This window comes from Ichthyophthirius multifiliis, assembly GCF_000220395.1.
Source record: "Ichthyophthirius multifiliis unplaced genomic scaffold scaff_1120509250977, whole genome shotgun sequence".
In the NCBI taxonomy this organism is placed as follows: Eukaryota; Ciliophora; class Oligohymenophorea; order Hymenostomatida; genus Ichthyophthirius; species Ichthyophthirius multifiliis.
In genome coordinates this window covers 57331-79812 of record NW_004086320.1, presented here as the reverse complement: position 1 = coordinate 79812, position 22482 = coordinate 57331, and the positions used below count along the sequence as shown (strand labels likewise).

At 15.6% G+C, this 22482-nt stretch overlaps 3 protein-coding genes across 3 annotated transcripts, besides 25 other annotated features; 2 read left to right on the top strand and 1 right to left on the bottom strand. All coding sequences in view use genetic code 6, as the record gives it.

The window, feature by feature from the left end:
* Positions 1-22: 22 nt before the first annotated feature.
* Positions 23-66: a microsatellite.
* Positions 44-103: a microsatellite.
* Positions 56-102: a microsatellite.
* Positions 104-5431: 5328 nt separating the features above from the next.
* Positions 5432-5466: a microsatellite.
* A 26-nt stretch (positions 5467-5492) lies between these two features.
* Positions 5493-5533: a microsatellite.
* Positions 5504-5547: a microsatellite.
* Positions 5548-6699: 1152 nt separating this feature from the next.
* Positions 6700-6734: a microsatellite.
* Positions 6735-7589: 855 nt separating this feature from the next.
* Positions 7590-7626: a microsatellite.
* Positions 7627-10817: 3191 nt separating this feature from the next.
* Positions 10818-10878: a microsatellite.
* Positions 10838-10893: a microsatellite.
* Positions 10848-10908: a microsatellite.
* A 77-nt stretch (positions 10909-10985) lies between these two features.
* IMG5_123260 (hypothetical protein) lies at positions 10986-11732 on the top strand (the record flags this gene model as incomplete). Its single annotated transcript, XM_004032351.1, has 2 exons — positions 10986-11290; positions 11692-11732. Coding segments are annotated over 2 exons (346 nt in total), but the record flags the coding sequence as incomplete, so codon positions are not given.
* Positions 11021-11091: a microsatellite.
* Positions 11733-11994: 262 nt separating the features above from the next.
* Positions 11995-12039: a microsatellite.
* Positions 12040-12653: 614 nt separating this feature from the next.
* Positions 12654-14235, bottom strand: IMG5_123250 (hypothetical protein). The gene is made up of 3 exons (XM_004032350.1): positions 13656-14235; positions 13240-13514; positions 12654-13179 (listed from the first exon to the last, which is right to left on the bottom strand). Exons 1-3 carry the CDS (start codon positions 14208-14210, stop codon positions 12717-12719), a joined length of 1293 nt encoding a protein of 430 aa, XP_004032398.1. The 5' UTR covers positions 14211-14235; the 3' UTR covers positions 12654-12716.
* Positions 13546-13654: a microsatellite.
* Positions 13581-13654: a microsatellite.
* Positions 14236-16679: 2444 nt separating the features above from the next.
* Positions 16680-16937: a microsatellite.
* A 232-nt stretch (positions 16938-17169) lies between these two features.
* Positions 17170-17234: a microsatellite.
* A 753-nt stretch (positions 17235-17987) lies between these two features.
* Positions 17988-18087: a microsatellite.
* Positions 18006-18086: a microsatellite.
* Positions 18088-18177: 90 nt separating the features above from the next.
* Positions 18178-18228: a microsatellite.
* Positions 18185-18228: a microsatellite.
* Positions 18229-18344: 116 nt separating this feature from the next.
* Positions 18345-18378: a microsatellite.
* Positions 18379-18919: 541 nt separating this feature from the next.
* On the top strand, positions 18920-21711 carry IMG5_123240 (leishmanolysin family protein, putative; the record flags this gene model as incomplete). Its single annotated transcript, XM_004032349.1, has 2 exons — positions 18920-20537; positions 21539-21711. The coding sequence occupies 2 exons, from the start codon at positions 18920-18922 to the stop codon at positions 21709-21711; spliced, it is 1791 nt and encodes a 596-aa protein (XP_004032397.1).
* Positions 21712-21839: 128 nt separating this feature from the next.
* Positions 21840-21891: a microsatellite.
* Positions 21854-21913: a microsatellite.
* A 436-nt stretch (positions 21914-22349) lies between these two features.
* Positions 22350-22389: a microsatellite.
* Between the last annotated feature and the right edge of the window lie 93 nt (positions 22390-22482).

The window sequence follows — 22482 nt, the reverse complement described above, 5'->3', positions numbered from 1 at the left end:
TGAGGTAAAAATTAAAAAATTTAAATTAAAAGAGTATATTAAAATAAAAAGAATCATATAAAAATATATATATAAAAATATATAAATATAAATATATATATATTTATTTTTGTATTTTTTAATATAAATATATAATTACATAAATTATAATTTATATTTATTTATATTTTTTTTTATAAACATAATTTTAATTTTTACTTATTAGAGAAAAAAAATAAAAAATATATTCCTTTTAAAAAATTGTAATTTTTGGGTTTATATTTTAAAAAAATAAAATAAATTGAAATTATAGAAATTCTTATTTTACAATTAGACTATTAAAAATTAATACAAACATAATCTATAATTTTATTTTCAAAAGCATTTTATAAAATCTTTAATATATTTATTTATTAAATGAACTAAATATTTTTACATTACACCGTTGCGTATTGTTTGCTTTCATAATATTAATATTAAATAATAAAAAATCAATAAAAATTCACAGATATAAAAATAATTTATTTTTATACTTTATGGAATCCACGTTTTTTTTATTAAAGACGCGATATATATGGAAACATAAAAATAATTATATTTAATTATTTTACATTAAATTTGAAGAGTTTTTTCCTTAAATTTATTCAAAATTCCTATATTATATTTTTTGCTAAAGAAGCCGCAAATATAATAAATAAAAGTATTTAATTTATAATTTTTAGATTTTTAATATTTCAAACAAAAAAATAATTGTTCTTTAGATTATATTATATTAGAAGAAGATGAAAAATTAAGTAGGAGAAAATAGAAGTACATTTTCACTTATTCTAAACTATATTATTAGAACATATCAAATATAAATAAAGATAATTAACTATTTTAAACAACGAATTTTATGGAAAAAAATGATTTCCAATTGTTATGCGAATACAGTCTATTCTTAAACAGAAAAAAATAATATTTTAAATACTTATTAAACCAAAATTATTCTATTTACTAAGCCTCTTTTACACATACACAATACTTCAACTATTTAATTTAAATATGAAAATAAATAATGCTCAAATAATAGAATTTTTTAAATAATAATATAATAACAATACACTAAATTTATAAACAATATTTACTCTAATAATATTTCTTATAAAGCATACTAATGCATTAAATAACATAAATTATTTTTTGGAAATTTAATTTACTATAGAAAAAATATACTATGCCCTAATAAAGATGAAATAACAGAAGTTTACCACACCGAATTTTTATACACAATAATTAAAAATACAAAATTTGATTATGAAAAACTATATAATAAATTAGAAACTTTTATTTTAAATTAAAAATATCTATTTACTGAATATAAAGCCGATATTTATATGGATAATTTTTATATTTCAAAATTTTTTTAATCTTATTTAAATAGAAAAAAATATTAAGTGAAAAAATAATTTTTCTTGAGGCTAAAAAATAATATTAAATACATTACTAAAAGATAAAAAAATAATATAATTCCCATAATTAAAATAAACATCAAAAAAAGTATTGAATTAACAGACTAATATGTACTTGATATTGAATAAGAGATTCTTTAAAAAATTTGATAAAATTATAGATGTATGCAAAAAAATAATATATTTTAAATGAAAATAGGTTTTAATAAAATATACTTAATTAGTATATTGAATATTTATATATGTATGAACATGAAAAAGACGATAAAAAACAGCAATTTTGATCTCAATGAAGTGATGGGAATTTGCCAATTACATAATATTAAAAATGTTATTTATATTTTTGAAAAAACTGACACATAGATAAAATTATCAATATTCATATAGATATTCTAAATTAATTTTTAAATAGCTTTTTAGAAAACACTGTTTTGCTTTAATAATAATTTTCTAATATTGAAAGATTAGTAAAATTAATAGATGAAGAATAAATATTTTTTAGATTTCTAATAAAAATTAATTTTCATATTTAATAAAGTTGAATTAAAGGGATTTTTTCCAAATTGATTAAATTTTTTTACAAGAATGTAAATCAGAAATATATTAAAATTTTTGTTATATATTTAATTAAAAAAACATCTCTAATTAAAATCTTAATAATATCAAAACATGTTTTAAAAAAAATTATTAAAATAAAATTTGTAAATTAAAATCCCATTAACCATTTTCAATTATAAATAAATAATACTTTTTATAGTTTATGTATGTTTAAATAAATTAGTAAGTTAATGAAATTAAAATAACTATATTTTTTAATGCTAAAATATATATAATATATAATTATTAAGTCATATGATATTTTTTTTAATATTAACTTATAGCAAAAATATATTTAAAGTAATAGTTGTTTAAAAAATGACAATATATTTTACATAATAATTATATTTTAATGCGAATAATAAAAAAGAGTTTAATTTACAAATAAAAATTATAAATTAAATAATGTTTAAAAAGGAATATAATTATAATTATAATTTTATAAGCATAAGAATATGAATAATAATATTTTATCTCATGGATTTACTTTAAAAAAATATATATATATTATAAAAAGAGAATGAAATAAAATATAGTAATTTTAAAAAAGAAATAGATTTAAATATAAACAAATACATAATAATTAATTACATATAATAGTATAAATGTCTATATTAAAAATAAAGTGAATTAAACATAATATTTAAGATTAAGTATTATTTTTATTTTTATTAAATTTATAATAACTTATTTTTAAAGAAACATTACTTTCTTAGAGTTTAATTTATATAAATTATATTTTTTATAAAAATATGTAAATATTAATACAATATAATATATAATATATTCAAAATTAGGCTTGATTTATTTAATTTATATCAATTAATATATGTTCTTCATTTTACTTTAGTTTTTTATCATTTTTTTATTCATATTTTAATTAGTATTACTAACACTTCATTTTATAAAATTCAAAGTTAGATTAATTTTCTTTAAAAGAATTAATTTAATGTTTTACTTTTTTCTCTCTTTCCTATATTAAAATTTATTTATATATAAATTTATTTTATCATACCTTTAAATTTTTTAAAATTGTATAAAAAATTTCTTTTATATTTTATTATTTTTAAAATTAATCTATATATTATTCTTTTTTTTCTAAATATTTACTATCCTTTAAATATTAATACAATATTTAATAAAATTCTTGTAGATCATCATTTTATTATTTATATTCTTCTATTTTTTTCTTATATTTTTTTATTTAATAAGTAAAAAAATGATATATATACTTCATATTCTTCAATAATTTAACAATTTTTTTGAATTGACTTTAAAATTTAAGAAGAGTTTTAACCACTATGAAACTTTTCACACATTTCATTAATTTTTTTTTCACTTAAGGCTTTATACTTATTAAATTATTCTTTTAATTTTAAATTCTCATCTTCTAGTTTTTTACATTAAACTTATACTTAATTTATATTATTATTCTTTTAATTAATTTATTTTTCAAGTAAAATTTCTTAATATTTTTAATTTGCATCTTTACATTCTTCTCTCAATTTTTTAAGTTCATCTTAAAGACTTTTATATTTATTTTTTAAAATAATTTAAAATAAAGTACTCTTCTTAGAATTATGAATTCTATTCTCTATTAATTTATATTATTTCAATTTATTTTTATAATTTAGAATTTTCTAATTCCCTTATATTAAGTTTTTCCTTTAATTTATTTATTATATTATTTTTATAATAAAAAACAAAAATTACATTTAATATTTATAAAGCTTCTTCTAAAATAGTATGATTAGATTACAATTACTAATATTTTTTTCTTAATTTGTAAAGTTAATTTATTCATTTTTGAATTATTCTTCAATCTATGCATTAATATTCAAAAATTCATCAAATTTATTTTATAAATTCAAATATTCTTCTTTCAAATTATTAATTGTATTATTTTTTTAGCTTAGTTTTTCAATCATTTAATTAATTTATTATTATAATAAATTAAATTCCTCTTACTTTAAAAACTTTTAATTCTTTAGTTTCATATAAAAATTATTTTATTAAAAAAAAAATTTAATTACTTATAGTTCTTAACTCATTTATTAGTTTTCGCTTTCTTTAAATTTCAAATTCTCATTTATTTGATTTATTTTTAACTCTTTTAAATCTTATTGTATTTTTAATTCATTTATTTAATCATTAAGATATTATAATTGTTCATTTTTTTAAGTAATTTATATTTCAAGTTCTTATATTTAATTGATTTAAATCATGTTTTCATTTTATTTTTATTATAGATTTAAATTTATTTCTTATATTTCGTTTTACTAAATGCATTTTTCTTATTAATATTAATTTAACTTTTATTCTAAGGTTTCACATTATTTTATTGAATTTTCTTTAAATTATTCATTTTCTTCAATAAGTTCATTTACTTTTTTCTAGATTTAGATATTGAATTGATAAACTTCTTCAATTTATTTTTACTATTGTAAGTTTTTTTAATTTATATCATTATTATTTATTTAAAACTTTTTAATTGCTGACTCTTGTTCTTTTATACTTTGATTATATTAATCTATTTATTATTAAAGACTTATATTTTCAACATTTAAATCATCTACTTATTAATTTAATTCTTTAATTAATTCTATATATTATTATTATTAAATAGTTTATTGATCAAATTATCTTTAAATATTTTGATTAGAATTTATTAAATGTTCATTTTATTAATTTAAGCTATTAATTTTTTCTTAAAACTCTGATTAAATATTATTAATAAACTCTTATAATTAATTATTTTATATTTAATATTCAGTTATTTTATTGTGCTAATTCTAATTTTCGTAAATTAATTGGTTTTCTCTTGAAATCATTTCTTATAATTATTAATTAATACTTTCATTTTATATATTCTATTAATTTAATTTAACCATAAATGCATATTTTTCATCATTTAAGTTATGTATATTATTATCTTAATCAGTTAATTTTTATTACAATTCAATAATATTATCTTGTTATTATTTTATTTTATCTTCTTTTTCTATTATTTTCTATTATAATTATTCATTTTGATTTTATGTTTCTTATTCTAATTAAGATATTTGATTTTCAGTTTACTATACATATAAATTTAATTCATTTATAATTTGCGAAAAATATCTTTTTTCGTTTTAAAAATTATTTTATTATTATTTATTTTGTATTTCAAATTCAATTTAATTTAAATTTAATTAATTTATTTTATTTTCTAATTCAGATATTATACTTTATTTATTATTAATTTGATCTTTTAAACAAAAAATATCATTATTTAAACATTCTATTTCATTTTTTTACTTTGATTAGTTTTATTAAAATTCAATATTTTCCTCTTCTAATTAATTTTATTTAAATTATTGATTATTTAATTATTCTTATAATTATTAAATTGAACTTAGTTTATCATTTTATTAATTTTACATATTTTCTAAATTTTACAATAATAATTTATTTTAATCAATATTATATTAATTATTTTAATTTAATTATTAAATTTATTAATTTAAATTTTCAATTTATTTTTCTTATTATTATATAGTGTTTAAACTATCTTAATATTAGATTTCAACATTATTTAAAATATATTTATAATCTTCGTATTCTTATTAATATTTACTATTTAATTCTTTATATTTTTAATTTTATTTTTTCAATTATTCATTAACTTAATTTTATTATTATATTTTTTTATTCATATTTTCTAAGCTATTTTGAGACTCTTGATATTAATTTGTCAATTTTGCTATTTCCTAACTATAATTTTAATTCAAAATTTTACTTTATTGTAAGTCGAATTAATATTATTCATTCAATTTTTTTATTTCTCTTATATTTTCAAAAAATGATTATAACTATATATCATACTATTATTCAATATAAAGGCCAGATTTTTCAAATCTAATTAAATTATCTTCCAAATTTTTAGAATTTTATTCTTGATTTATTTATTAATTTTATACATAGTTCATTTAATCGAAATTTTATTCTGAATATTGCTTGAATTCTTAAAACATTTATATTTATGGATTTTATTAATATTTATTTATATATAATAATAAATTATAACTTTATTTAATTTTTATTACAAAAATTAAAATTTATAAAATTTTAGATTTAAATTTAAATTTTAAAAAATTATTTCCGTTTAAAAAACAGTTAATAATGTAAAAAATATTTTTTTATATGCAATTAATATAATTATTTTATTATGATTAATCACATTAAATTATAAAAATAAATTGTTAATATAATATAAAAGTATTATAAGTTCTAAGCAAATATTATATTCAAAGCTAATAATTATTAGTAAATATTTATATTATTTAAATTATAAACATATTTATTAAATAAAAGCTATTATAAATATTTAATGTTGTTTTAAGAATTTTAATTTAATATAAAAAATTAATTTTTAAAAATCAAAATTTAATTATTATTTATATTATAAAAATACTTTAAATTTTTTTATATTAAATATAATTAATTGTTAATTCTAATGTTTTTATATAACCATATAAATATACTAATCATATTACTGCTTTTTTATTCTCATTTTAAAATAACTAATTATATTAATATATTATTTTTATAATCTAATTTTGAAAAAATAAAATCAAAAAAAACATTTTCAGTCATATCTTTAAAATTAATTATTATCTTCTTGAAATTTTTTATAAGAAAAAATAAATAAATAAGAAACAATAAATATATTTTTTAATTAATATATATTGTCTAAAAAATAAATTTTTTTGTTTAAGTTAATATAATTTATTTAAATTATTATTAGTTTTATAATCTAATATTAAAACATATATTTTATTAATTTAACATTTTAGACATAGTAAATTTAAAGTTTTAAAATATATATTATTTTTAGTGAAATAATAAATAGAAATGACATTAAGTAAAATAAATAACTATAATTAGTTTAAATTTATATATATTATTAATTAAAATTAAAAAATATACAATATACTATTTATTTAATTAATTAAAGCCGAATATTATAAAGAAATTATACACGTATCTCATATAAGAAAAGAAATTTATTTATTAATAAAGTTATACTCCAAAATTTAGTAATAAAAATAATAAATAATCTATATTAATCATATTATCATTTATTTATAAAGACTTCTTAGCAATTATATATTGAATATTCATCAGCTAAAATTTTATTTATTCATATAGGAAAAATATCCAAGTTTACCTAAATATAATATAGATTCAAAAAATGTTACTATCTGTTAATAAAGCCTATATGCTAGTATAAGAAATAAAAAGTATTGAAATTATTTATTCTTAGAGGAAGGATTTATAGTTTAAAATAAATAAAAGTTAAATAAATTATTTCGAGTACTATTAGTAATAAAAATATACAAAAAAATAGATTAATTAAAAGCCTTAAGTTTATTAAACAGAAAATTTAATATAACATTAAAATAATGATTTAATTATAATATTATTCATTATTTATTCTTGAAATAAAATCAATTCGTATTAAAATTAATGAGTAAATTTATAAAATAAAAAAAATCTTCATAAAAATATATAAAAATTATCAATGATTAAATAGAAAAAATGAATATATATAGAAAAACTTAAATAAATGATATTAGATATTTATATAATAACATAAATATTTATTATATAATATTAGAATGTCTATTGAAAATTATTCGAATAATAACTAAATAATATATTCTAATAAAAATTTGCTTATAAAAATATATATTAAATTCTAACATTCTTATATTTATTTTATAAATAGACTTGCTTATAGTTTTTTTTGTAAAAATTTTATTTAATAAATTCTATTTTTTATTTAATAATAATTATTAATTCGTATTTTATTTTTAAATATGTTTTTATTAAAATTAAATTTTGGTTTAAATAATATTAAATTTATCTTGAGAAAAATACTTAAATTATAATATTTATTAAAATATTCAACAAAACTATTATGATTTTAAAAAATATTTTTATATATATTAGAAATAAAAAATTAAAAAATTAAATATTTGAAATATGTATATATTTATTATATTTTACTTTTCCTTTTAATTAAGTATAAACTCATCTTGTGTAAACGACCCAATTTCATTATTAGAAATATATGAAATATTATAATCAAAAACTTATATTGATTTAACACCAAGTACTAAATAAATATAAATCTAAAATTAATGTTCATAACAAAAATTATGTATAATGGAAGAATTAGACTTAAAAAAACATTAGTTCCTTTAATAATAATTGATATATAGGAAAAAATCAAAAAAAGTCAAAATTATTAATTATCATTAGAAGATTTATAATAATGGGAATTAGAAAATGATGATGATATCCCGTAAAACTCCTTTATAATATTAAGAACAAATAATAAAGCAAAAAATGATTAAAATAATGAATTAAAATAATCTCCTTGGAACTTAGAAATACTTTAGTTTTTATGCATTTAAAGGAATATTACTGGAATTGGATAAGAATTTTAATATTTCGATAAAATTTAAGATGAAGAAAATAATAATTTTCCATTATTAAATTATTTAAAATAATAAAAAAATTAGTGGTTACTTAAATAAAAAACTTGAATGAAATTCCAATTAAAGGGGCTTTAGTTTCTATTTCGTATTATTAACCAGTAAAAAGTTATAATTATTTAAATAAAATTTTTGCAATTTTACCAGGAGATTATTGTTCCAAAGGAAAAAGAATAATTGCTAATTAATGGGGTACTATTATAACTATTTTGATTATTTTATTAATTATAGTGGCATTAATTTGGTATTTTTGTCTGAAAAAATTCGAAAAATATAATAAAGAATAGTTTACTTCGATTTAATAAAAAGTTAGAAATAGTATATAAACCGATTAGCAAATTCCTTTAAATAATATATCTGGTTAATAATGAATAAAAATTATTTAAATAATAAAATATATCAATTATATTTATATAATTTCATGCTTGTTAGTTTTGTATTTTTAAATACAGAATAATTATGATTTTCTTTTTAAAAAATTATTCTATTAATTAATATTTTAAAAAGAAAAAACACTAAAAATCAAATAAAATATATAAATGAAAAACAAATCAAATTTTAAGACATAATATAAATATTTAGATTCAATATATTATAATTTAAAATTTAAATATTTATAAAATATATAATTTATTTTTTAATTATTATATTTAAATATATTATTTTTTTATACATAAGTAAGTATTTAGTAGTAACAAGTAGAGTAATTAATAAACTATATTAATGCTAATTATTTCAATTTTTAATTTTATATGTTTGATAATTTAGTTTTTTTTAAATCATATTTATATTTTTTTTATATTATTTTAAAATTTTTTCTTTTATAACTAAAGATTTTATAAATATAATTTTTGTGCCTTTTTGATATTAAGGTCAATATTATTAAATGAGTAATAAAAAATATATTCTATATATTAAAAGAATTTCATATAATTAATTAAAATTTCGCTTGAAATATTTAATTTATCACAATATTTATAGATTATATTTTTTATAATTATTTATCGAATTTTTTTTTCTTTTAATAGAATTAGTTCTCATAAAACTTTATTAATTTTTTCTTAAAGCTAAAAAATTATTCTATATATATAATTCTAGAGTAAAACAATTTTTTTTACTGGTTTCATTTTATTTGTAACTTGTAATTGATCTTCTTATGCAGAATAATATCTTTTTAATTTCATTTATTTTTAATTTAAATTATCTCCATCAAAATTTTATTATATTTCATATTTTATAAAATTTTAAACCAAACTCTGATAAGCAATTTTATAATTATTATTATATAATAAGACTCTAAATTCTAATTTATTTGATCATCTGATAACAGATAGACTATAAGAGTTTTAATTAAAGCTGATAATTTAAATTATCAAAAGCGAAAAAATAAAATAAATAAAATGTAAAAAAATTAAATATATATTTAAAAAAATTAGTTCAAAAATTAAATATTTAAAATAAAATATAGTTAAATGGAGTAAAATTAAAATAAACTTTAAAAAATTAAATTTTTCCATTTGAATAATTATTTTTCGATTAATTTTTAGATTAGTAAATTATGTTTAAATCAAACCAAGACAATTAAAATATATCTCTTTTAAAAGTTAATAATATAAATACCAATTAATAATGTAAATATAAAATAAAAGATATTTTATCAACAACAACAACAAATATTATAAGTTTATTAATAAAATGAATATATTTAAAAATAAAAAAATATTTAATAAATTTATTTAATTTTCTTTTATTTTTTTAAATAACTTTTTAAAATAAAAAAAATAAAAAAAATTGATATAATTTTAATTGAAATATCAATATTAACAAATAAAAAAATTACTATTATTAAATATAATTTTGCTTTATATAAAAAATTACTTAAATTAAATAATTAAAAAATAAAAAAATATTTTTTACTAATGTCTTTAAATATAGATGATATTGAAGGAGCTAGACCTAGATATTTTTAAAGGTAAAGAATATTACAAAATGCCAAAATTTATAATTAAGAGCTAGATAGAATTTATACTAGTAATTATAATATGGTAAAGAAATATAAAAAAAACTAAAAAATTAAATATTAAAAATAAGGGAAACTAATAATAATATAATTAATATTAAAATAATGGAAATTTATAAAATCCGAATATTTAATTATAGTAGTAAGAAATAGACTAATAATTAATTATTGTAATACTAGTAATAATTTATATAATAGTAATAATAATAATAACAAAATAATTCAACAATAATAGTAACAACAATATTTATAATAACCAATATAATAGTAATAACTACAATAATAATAGGTATAATAACAATAAATATAAAATACATAATAATATGAAATTTAAAATTAAACTCCATATAATAATTAAATTTAATAATAATTAGAAGTTAAAACAAATATATAGAGCAATAAAAATAATATAGAAAATATGGAATTTAAAAAATAGTAATAATAATAATAATAATAATAATAATAATAATAATAATAATAATAATAATAATAATAATAATAAGATTTTAATTCTCCTATAAATAATATATAAATTTTTAATTAAGATTAGAGAAATAATAATAATATTTCATCATAATAATTTTAAAATTAATAAAATTTATTAGGAATTTTGAATAATTAAAAGAATACTCCTTAAGATCGTATTAAGAACCTATCCTAAAATCAAAATAATAATGATGAAAAAATTCATAAAATGAGTAGTAAATAATATTAGGATTATATGATGCTTTAAGAACTATAAAAATTTAACAGTCATAAGATTTTAAATTAACAAAGATAAATTAACTATAATTAAAATAATAAAATTTTATATCATAATGTTTATTAGAAATAACCTTAATAATTTTAAAAGGTAAAGGAATTTAATAGTATTCATTCTCGATAATAGTTAACTGCAAATGAAATATTAAGCCCATAAATATCTGATTAAATGAAGGACTATTAATATTAAAATTAAAATATTGACTAATAATAATAAGTTTATCATTCTAATTTATAATACTAAAAAAAGTAATGCATATTAGCAATTTTAGATTGTGATAGTGAAAGTAAAAATATAGTAAATTAATTTTTCAAAAATAGAAATATTTAAGATTATTAGTTCTTTGCTTTACCTGGAAGTTCATTAGGAATTGTATTTGATAAAGGCTGGAGAGATACTTTTTTTAGTTGCTTTAGTTTTATGAAAAGAATGTTCTAATTTACAGATATCTATATATTTAATAATATTAATAATCCTTTAAGTTTTTAATGGAATAACTAATAATTACAATAAAAACATTTTTTAATTTAGAATTTAAAGCAAGCAAATTAAATTTTAAATGATGTATTAAATAGCAATTAAAGTTTAGTAATTTCATCAATTTTATTTAATGAATAAAATTAAATAGAAAAGATTGTATGAAAAATTTATTATTGATTATATAAAATTAATAATTTATTTATAAAAATATATTTATAAATAAAAAAAAAAACTATTTTTGAAGAATAATTTTTATATACAATTAAAATATTTTTTTGACAAATATTATTTATATTTTAAATATTTTATTAATATATATAGTTATATTTTTTATTTATAAATTTATATCATATTTTAAAGATTAACTTTTAAAATAATATATTTTTATACTTTATTTAGAAAATAAAATAATTTCTCTATTATTTAAATTATAATTAATATATAAAGAAATTATAATTTTAAAAGATAAATTAAATTAATAATATTTATATTTGTTCAATTTTAAATTATTTTAAATAGAAATTTTAATAATAAAAAAAATTAATTTTTATTTATATAAATATATCATATTTAATAATTAAATTTTCACATAATTTTAAATATAAAATTGTATTTTTTTGTAAAATTAATTCTATAGTATTATTTTATCTTTTATGAAATACATATATATATAAATTAAATAATTAAATTGTATATTTATGCAAATTTATTGTATTTAAACTATAGTCTATTAATTTAATAATAAACATTTAATTATTAAATTTTAATATTACCCATTATTTATTTTATTTATACTTAAAATCAATGAAAACTTAAATTTATATATTTTCTTTTATTTTTGTTTGATAAAATAAAAACAATATTAAATGTATATGTAAATAAAATCAATTATAGACCATATATTTTTAGGTTGCAGAAAATTTCGAATATCCTTTAATGACTTTTTCAATTGATTCAAGTAAATCTTTTTCTGAAATGGCTTTTCTTCTAGCCCTAATCGCAAACATACCAGCTTCCGTACAAACAGATCTCAAATCTGCTCCTGTAGTATTCGGACATAATCTTGCCAATAGTTCAAATCTAATATTTTTCTCCATACTCATATGCCTAGCATGTATTTTAAAAATATGTGTTCTTCCTTCCAAATCAGGTAACCCAAACTCTACTTTTCTATCTAATCTTCCTGGTCTCATCAATGCTGGATCCAAAGTATCGGGTCTATTTGTAGCCATCAAAACTTTTATATTTCCTCTATTTTCAAAACCATCTAACTAATTTACTATTTCAAGCATTGTTCTTTAAACTTCATTATCACTTCCACTTCCATCGTCAAATCTAGCCCCACCACTTTATATATTTATTAAATATAAATATAAATTATTATTTTTGAAAAAAAAAATTATATACATAGCATCTATTTCATCAAAAAATATAATGCAAGCCCTTTTAGTTCTTGCAAGTTAAAAAATCTCCCTTACCATTCTAGCACCTTCTCCTACATATCGTTATACCAATTCAGAGCCTATAACTCTTATAAAACAGGCATCTGTTCTATTTGCAACAGCTCTGGCAGTTAAAGTTTTCCCAGTACCAGGTGGTCCATATAATAAAACACCTTTAGGAGGATCGATACCTAATTCAATGAATTTTTCAGGTTATAAAAGAGGCATTTCAACAACTTCCTAAAATTTAAATATTAATTATTTATATAGCATATAATAAATATAATATTAATATATAAAAAAATTTATAAATATATAAATATATATATATATATATATATATATTTATATATATATATATATATATATATATATATATACTTTAAGTCTATCTAATTATTCGGTACATCCTCCTATATCTGAATATGTTACGTCCGGTTTTTCTTCGACAGTCATCATAGTTACGGAAGGATCAATTTTAGGAGGAAGAGGTAATTGTATAGAATATTTTTACTTTTCAACTCCTACTCGCATTCCTTCATCAATATCTGTAGGCGCTACTTTATCACCTAATCCTACAACGAATTTAGCCATTTACTTAATACTTATCATATATTTATTCTCACTAGGCTAGTCGCCTTATATTATTTTGTTACAACGTGCTACTTATAATGAATGTTATTAAGCTAATCTCATTTCATCTCCTTTTAAATCCCATTAAGATGGTAGGGATAAACCTGTATCACTTTCTTTTATACCACAAAGTTTTTTTATTTTTTCAGATAATTTCTTATTTTCTTCTTCAGTGTTTTTTATTGATTAAGCATATGGACCCATTCCGTATTTCTTTAATAATTAAATGTCATTTTCGTCTAAGGGGATGTGCTTTTTTTATTCTGGATTTTCTGATGTGGGATTTTATTTCTCGTTCTTCATTTTTTTTTTTTTGCTTTTTATAGATTGATTGATTATTAATATTAATAAATATTTTTTTAATTATATAATATTTATTTTATTTTTTTACATCAGAGAGAAATTAATTATTTTTTTAATTTAAAATATACATATAGGTTTATATTATTAAAAATATTTATTTAAGTATAACATTATTATTGTTAATTTTTTTTTGAAATAATTATATTTATTATTAAGTTATTATCTTTTATAAAGATAAAAATAGAAAACATTTAAAAAGTGCTATATAACTATATAAGTATTATTATTATAGTTAGCAATATATATTTAAATATTATTAAAACTTATATATAAAATATTAATTATTTCTTTTATCAAATTTTCATTTATATATAATATCATAATAATCAATAGTTTTATTCAAGTTATAATCTTAAAATGAGTAATTATTTAAATTTCTTAAATAAAATGTATAAGTATTTAATATAGAAATAATATTTTTATAAAATACTTTTATTTTGGTATTTCTAAGGTGCTAATATTAACTTTTTTATTATTAATTATTGCCCTTGATGTCATAGTTTCTCTATTTTACATGATATATCCTTTCCTACTTAACATATTAATTTATTCAATTAATTAATTTTTTAACATTTATTTATTTTCAAGTGTTTTTTTCAATTATTAATATTTTTATCTATTTAAATCAATTTATTCTTCTAAATCTTCTAATTTTTCACCTAGATTATTCCTTATTGTTTTTCTTTATATTAACTATTTTTCCAATTATAATAATTATTTTTTATATTATATAATGGATGGTCGTATTTACATTTGTTTATATTATTCTAAAAAAAAAGAATAATACTAATAATAGAAATCACTTTTAATAATATCATATATTTAACAAGCATTATCACTTTATTATTAATTAATAATATTATTGTTCTATTATTATTCCAAAATATTTTATTAATATTATTAATTATATTAGTTTTTTATTTTTATAAATATTTCTTATAGTTAAATTTGAATTTAAATATTATATTTAATTTACTCTTTTAAACCTTTTATTAATTAAATTTTTATATTTTTCGGTATTTAATTATTATTTGCTAATTATATAAAGTTTTATTTAACATTTTGATTTTTGTTTATATAATCATCATATTATGTATATTATTAAAATTATCCTTATGCAATATTAATCATAAATTTTATTTACTCAACTTATTATTATTATTATAGAATATTTAATTTAACGTTGTTTATTTCTTATTGTTGCATAAAAATTATAAGTCTATACAATCCTTAAGAATTTTTTTTCTTGTTAATTTATTTAATTAATGTTGAATATTTTTTTTTTATTAAAATTAATTATTTTAAAGTTTTTTTTTATTTTTTACTTTAAAAAAATAAAAATAAAAAGAGAAAATTATTTAATGTATTAAGAAATATATATATATACTTCAGATTAAAATAAAATAAAATTAATAAATGTTTTTTTTGTACAAATAAAAAATAATTTTTACTATTTTTATGTGATTAAAAAATAAAATATCGTTAAATTTATTTATTTATTTAGATTAATAAATATTTTATTTTTTTTATTAATCAAACAAAATGAACGAATCAAATAGATATAACTAAAATTTAATAAGAAGAGGTTTCTCTAGTTTAGACTTACAATAATAATTTTAAAATAAACAATTTTAAAATATTATAAATACATTTTAATAGAAAAATGATAATAAAAATAATTTATTAGATAGAATAGATATAAAAAAAGATTAATAAAAATATGAAATGTATAGTAACTAAAATTAAAATAATAATAATGAAAACATAAATAAAGATTAAAATGATTTATTTATAAACAATTCTAATAAAAATTTGAATACTTGGGAGCATTTTTATGTATAAGAAATGAATAAAATATAATAAAATAAAATATAAAATTGTTAAAAATTAGAAGTAAATACAAATCAAAATGAATAAAAAAATAATATAATTTAATAAAATTAATAATTTAAAGAAATATCAGAAAACACATTTTTAATAATAGGCTAGTTTGTCAAATAATTTCAAGAAAATTATTAAATAGAAAATCTTAATTCAATAATTATTCCTTCTTTTTCTAATTTTATTAAATAATTTAAAACAGATATTAATTGTAATGAAACAGAATCATTTTAATTTATGTTTAAATTGATTATTATCTGCTTTTAACAAATTGAGGTTGTTATTTTTTTTATTTTATTATGTATAAATTTCATCATTTTTTTTATTCAATATAGTTTCTTATTAACTACATTTTAAAATAAGGTGAAGATATTGATATTTTATAATTAAATTTATAAAATTTAATGAATCAAGAAATATATTTTGAAGAATAAATAAAATAATATGATAATAAATTGTATTAAACATAAGAAATCATGAAATAATTAAACAATAGTAATAATATTGAATAAATTAATTTAAACAAAGTAATAAATTAATAAACATAATAAATGTAATAAACATAATAAGCGTAATAAACTTAATAAATGTAATAAACATAATAAACGTAATAAACGTAATAAACTTAATAAACTGAATAAACTTAATAAACGTAATAAACTTAATAAAATTAAAAAACTTAGTAAACATAATAAACGTAATAAACTTAAAAAACTTAAAAAACTTAGTAAACATAGTAAACTTAATAAACATAATAAACTTAATAAACTGAATAAAATTAATAAAAACAATAAAATAAATTAATTAATAATATTAAAAGCTAAATAGAACCTTTACAATAGCAGGTAATATACTTATATATAAAAATATTAAAAAAAGAAAATTAAATAAAAGTCGAAACAATTATAAAGCTCTTTTTAAAATTAAACATAATTTTAAACTTTAGAAACTTCACAAAGTTAAAAAAATGCTAAAGATAAAGAAGTATTTTAAACAATGAGAATAGAAATAGATAAATTAAATATATAAAAATGCATGTTTGAATAAATATTATAAAAGTATGTTTATATAAATTATTAAAAAAATAAAATTTAATTTAAAATAATAGAATTTGTGTAGTAGTCCCTGATACAAAATTAGATTAAGTTATGAAAGAATTTATCATAAATAATGATTAAATTCATCAAATGTAAAATATGATAAATGCAAATTAAGAATAACTAACTTATGATGAAATTTAATTAAAATAATTAATTTAATGCAAAAATTCTACATATAAAGAAATTATTTAACAAAGATAAATAATCGATTAACTAAAGGGAGGATAAGAATAACTACTAGAGAAATTGGTGGCATTAAAAAATAAATAAAATTAAATACTTTAAGATATTGATTAGATATTAATGTATTAAAGGTAAAGGGAATTAAATTTTTAATATTAAGGAACGCCTAAGAATTTAGTAAAAAGTAAAGAAAAATAATATTAGTTTAGTAAAAAGAATTTCAGAAATTTAAATATTTTAAATTTAGAAAATTATTAGATTAAAAACAAATATATTTAAAATTAATTGTTAAATTAAAGTATAAATTCTTAAAAGAAATTCTAATAACTATAAAATAATTAAATTAATAAATATTATAAAAAAATTAATATGTTTTCTTATAACACCTCTCCATATAAAAGTTGTAATTATTATAATGTTAACAAATCATCCTATAATGATTTAATCAGTAATAATATTTCACATAGTATTGATTAAAACAATCTTTTAAGGATAAAATTAGAAGATAAACTAAATTTATCAAAAATAAATTTCCTTTAAAAAGATAGAATAAAAAATTGAAATATAAAATATATATTAAAAAAATAAATATAGTAATATTTGTAAAATTCAAATATAATAATATTTTAATAAAAATAATTATTAATATATTTATTTTGATTTAAACATATATATAATTTAATAATATGTTATTATTTAATTAAACTTCTTTTTACGTTAATATTATAATATAATAACTCAAAAAATGTTATTTTTTTATATCTATTAAATTAATTTTTTATTTATCTTTAAATAATAGTGTCAATAATAAATACAAATTTAACATTATAAATAATTAATTTTTTTATATATTTTATTTATATATTAAAAAAAAATATAAAATTTCTATATATAAATTATTATTTTCTTTTAAATATTTAAAAAAATAAATTATTAAAAAAAATGCGTTAATTATAAATTTTAAATTAATAATAATATAAATTTCTATAATAAAATTCTATATTAAATTTAATATGTATATATTTTGTAGTATTATTTTTTTTAATATCAATTTAATTTATTTCTAATTCATCTTGTTATTTTCTATAAAATTCTTACTTTTAAAAATTAAGTTAATTTAATATATTATATTAAATTTTGACATTAACCTAAATATTCACTTTTCTCTTCTTTATCAATTACATATAATTTAAAATTTGGATACATAAATGCTTTTTTTAAAATTAAATATTTTCAAATACATTTCTTTTTATTAAAATAAATATTTTTATATAAAAATATTCCGATAAACTTTTTTATAAAATCACTCATAGACATAAATAATAATATTTATACTAAAATCAATATTCTGAAAAAAACTACACAAGAAATTTAAATAGAAATTAAAAATAGATTATTATTTTTTCAAAAAAAAATATTAAATATTAAATATTCAAAAACATTTAAAAAAATTAATAATAAATCCATAATAATAAAAAAGCAAATATGTTGAGAAAGGTATTAGTAATAATTTTAACATATATTTTAATTTTAATACGCAATTCGCATTAAAAATAATAATGTAATCACGATATAGATAAATAAATATAAACCTACCATTATTAATATAAGCAATACTTTATAAGAAACCTTATCAAAATCCGCAAGCTTTAGTAAAAAAACCCCTTACCGCCTTAACAAATTCGTATAACAACCGATTTAAGTCTTTTGGACCCTTTGTAATAAACTAACCCTGAAATAAACATCCATATAAAATCTCTCATTGAAACTTCAATTTAATATTTTTAAAATTTAATAAAAGTAACTCCAAGCTTATCAAACAATATTTTTCCTAATAACTGGCCTTTGAACTGTTTAAATATAACAGTTCCTTAACTAGACTACACAATAGGAATCCCTAATTCAGACTTACATATATATATCACATATATAGACTCTAACTTAAGTAATTCAGCATAAGTTCTTGCGAGTGCGACTTTTTGTTCTATTGATCCAATTTATAGAAGACCAAATTTTGGAGTAATTTAGTATAATATAGCAATTATGAAATAATAAAGTATGACAAATAAAATTTTCAAAGACAGATTAGAAGTAACAATTCACGAAATTTTACATATTTTAGGCTTTTCATAATATGGTATGGGTTATTGGGTTGACCCTCAAACAAACAATTTTTATTTAAATTCATCTATCATAACAAAAAACATAACCCTAAATAATATCACAAATCCAGTCTTAATATCCTCCAATGTCCTTTAAACAGCCCAAAAATACTACAATTGCTCCTAAATATAAGGCATGAAATTAGAAAATCAAGGCAGTAGAGGTACATACGGTTCTCATTGGGAAAGATCAGTTCTTTTTAACGAAGTTATGGTCGCTGAAACTCTTCCTACTTAAAGCTTTATATCTATTTTTACATCTGCATTATTAAGAGACACTGGCTTTTATTAAGAAATAAACGACAATTTCGTCTACGATAAAATGCGTTGGGGAAACTAAAAAGGTTGCGATTTTTTTAATAATACTTGCAGAAGTAGTGTTTAAATTTTTCCAGAATTCATAAATGATAACCGAACAAGAGGTTGCACATTTGAAAATGATGGTTACGGAGTTCGATAAATCACATTTACAATGGATGGATGTACATCTATAGGTTCTCCAACTAATTCAATATGTTTTTTGGAAGAAAATAACTCAAATACATCTACTAATTCACGGTTTGAAACTTTTGGACCACAATCGAGATGCCTTTAATCCAATTTGAGGACTTTGAATTTCAATTTTACGGATATAAGCAGATGTCATTAAATTTAGTGTGCAAATGATGCATCCTATATCAAAATTAGAATTAACTAGATTAATAAAGAGGTCGTTTGTAACTAAGAAAATGAGGTAATTGTTTTAGATAATGTTTTGGATAATATAAGAGGAAACATTACATGCCCTAGCAATTTTGAACAGTTTTGTAATTATTATCCAATTTGTAAAAATTATTGTAGTTCTAGAGGAATTTGTGTTAATGGCTTTTGTATTTGCAATAGAGGTTATGCAAATGATGATTGTTCTATTAAATGCCCTTTATTTAGTGAAAATGGAATCTGTGTGAATTCTTGTTCTTAAGGAAATTTTTCTGGATTAGATAATGTAAAAAAATAAATTATTTAAAAATAATTATAAATATTAAAATAAAGACTTGTAAACCAAGTTGCCCAAAAGGATTTTATAAAAATATATAGAATAATACATGTTCATAATGCCATTTTTCATGTAGTTAATGTACTGGCCCTTCCCTAAATGAATGTACAGCCTGTTAATTTTTGACTTATTTAGACAACACAACATGCTTAGTAAAATGTCCAAAAGAAAAATTTTAAGATGAATTATAAAATAAATGTATTTAATGTTCAATAGGTTGCTTATAATGTACATCTTCAACTAAATGCATTTAATGTGATGATAATTTAAATTATATATTAAAAATTGATGGAATTTGTTAAAAAACAAGAATTTGTGATTAAAATTGTTTAGCATGTACCTTAAATCTCTTTGAATGCACACGATGCTCATCTGGTCTTTTTTTAAATTTATAAACAAAAAGATGTGTTCTCCCATCAAATTGTTCTATAGGAACTTTCCCAAATAACTAAAATTAGGAATGTTCTATATGTAAAATATAAGGTTGTTCTTAATGTTTAACAGAAACTACTTGTGAAATTTGTGACTCTATAAGTGGCTATAGAAATTTAGGTAATGTATGTACTAAATGCACTACTCCATGTCTTACTTGTATATTGCCTTCAACTACTTTATGTCTTTCTTGTGAAAATTAGAATCTTTTTTTATATAATTCTTAATGTGTAAGTAGTTGCCCTATAGGCACTTTCATAGAACTCTCAAACAGAAGTTGTTAATAATGCACATTAGAAGGATGTATCGAATGCTCGAATGGTACAGTATGCCTAAAATGTGATTTTAGTAGAAATTATATACTTTAGAATTAAGGTTGTATCAAAAACGAATGCGAAGGATATTGTCTTGAGTGTAATACGTAAATTAAAAGTTCTTGCTTGTCGTGTATATAAGGTTACCTATTGTTTATAGATTAATGTGTATAGGAATGTCCAATTGAAACTTTTGCGGATTTAAATACAAGAGTTTGTGGATGGTGTTAGGTTGGGTGTTTGAAGTGTCAAAGCGAAAGTTTTTGTATTGAATGTGATTTTTAATTTGGATATAGGTTAGTTTAAAATAAATGTGAATTTTTGAATTTTTGAAAGTTTGTCATTTTTTTAGAATTTAATTTATAATATATATTTTTCCTTAAAAAACTATTATTAATTATTGTTATAAATTCGAATGTAAGTTATTATTAATTCTATATTATATATATTCTAAATAAAACATATTATATTAATCAATATATTTATTTTATTAAAAAAACTATATATTATATTTAAATAAAAAGAAAATATATTTTTAAAATTTTAAAATAAAAGCAAAATCATATATATTATTCATACATAAAATAATATTGCATTGAAAATTTGAAATTAAAAAATGAGATAAAATTAAAAAAGTTTATTTTAAGTTTGAAATCTAAACTGAAAATAAAAATATTTGAAAATTATAAAATAAAGGTTAAAAATAATAGAAATGATAAAAAAAGAATTAAAACAAATTATAAATATAATATAGCAAGCAATACTAAGAAAAATTTAATAATTTTAAAAATAAAATATTATTTTTAAATAAACTTTATGCATTAATTAAAATTCTCTATTATTTAATGTTTAAAAATGATATTATTTATATAATATTAAATATATATACATTATTTAGATATGCATTTTTTTAAAAATGAATATCAAATCATATTTTAATAATTCTTTAAAATTCTATTTGCAATAATTCTAAAACTAAAAATAATTGAAAAAATCTAAAATATAAATTGATATTTTTATATTCTAATTTCTGTATTTAATAATTTATTTTTATTGATAAAAGTAAATATGATTATTATAAGAATTATTATTAAAAATATAAAA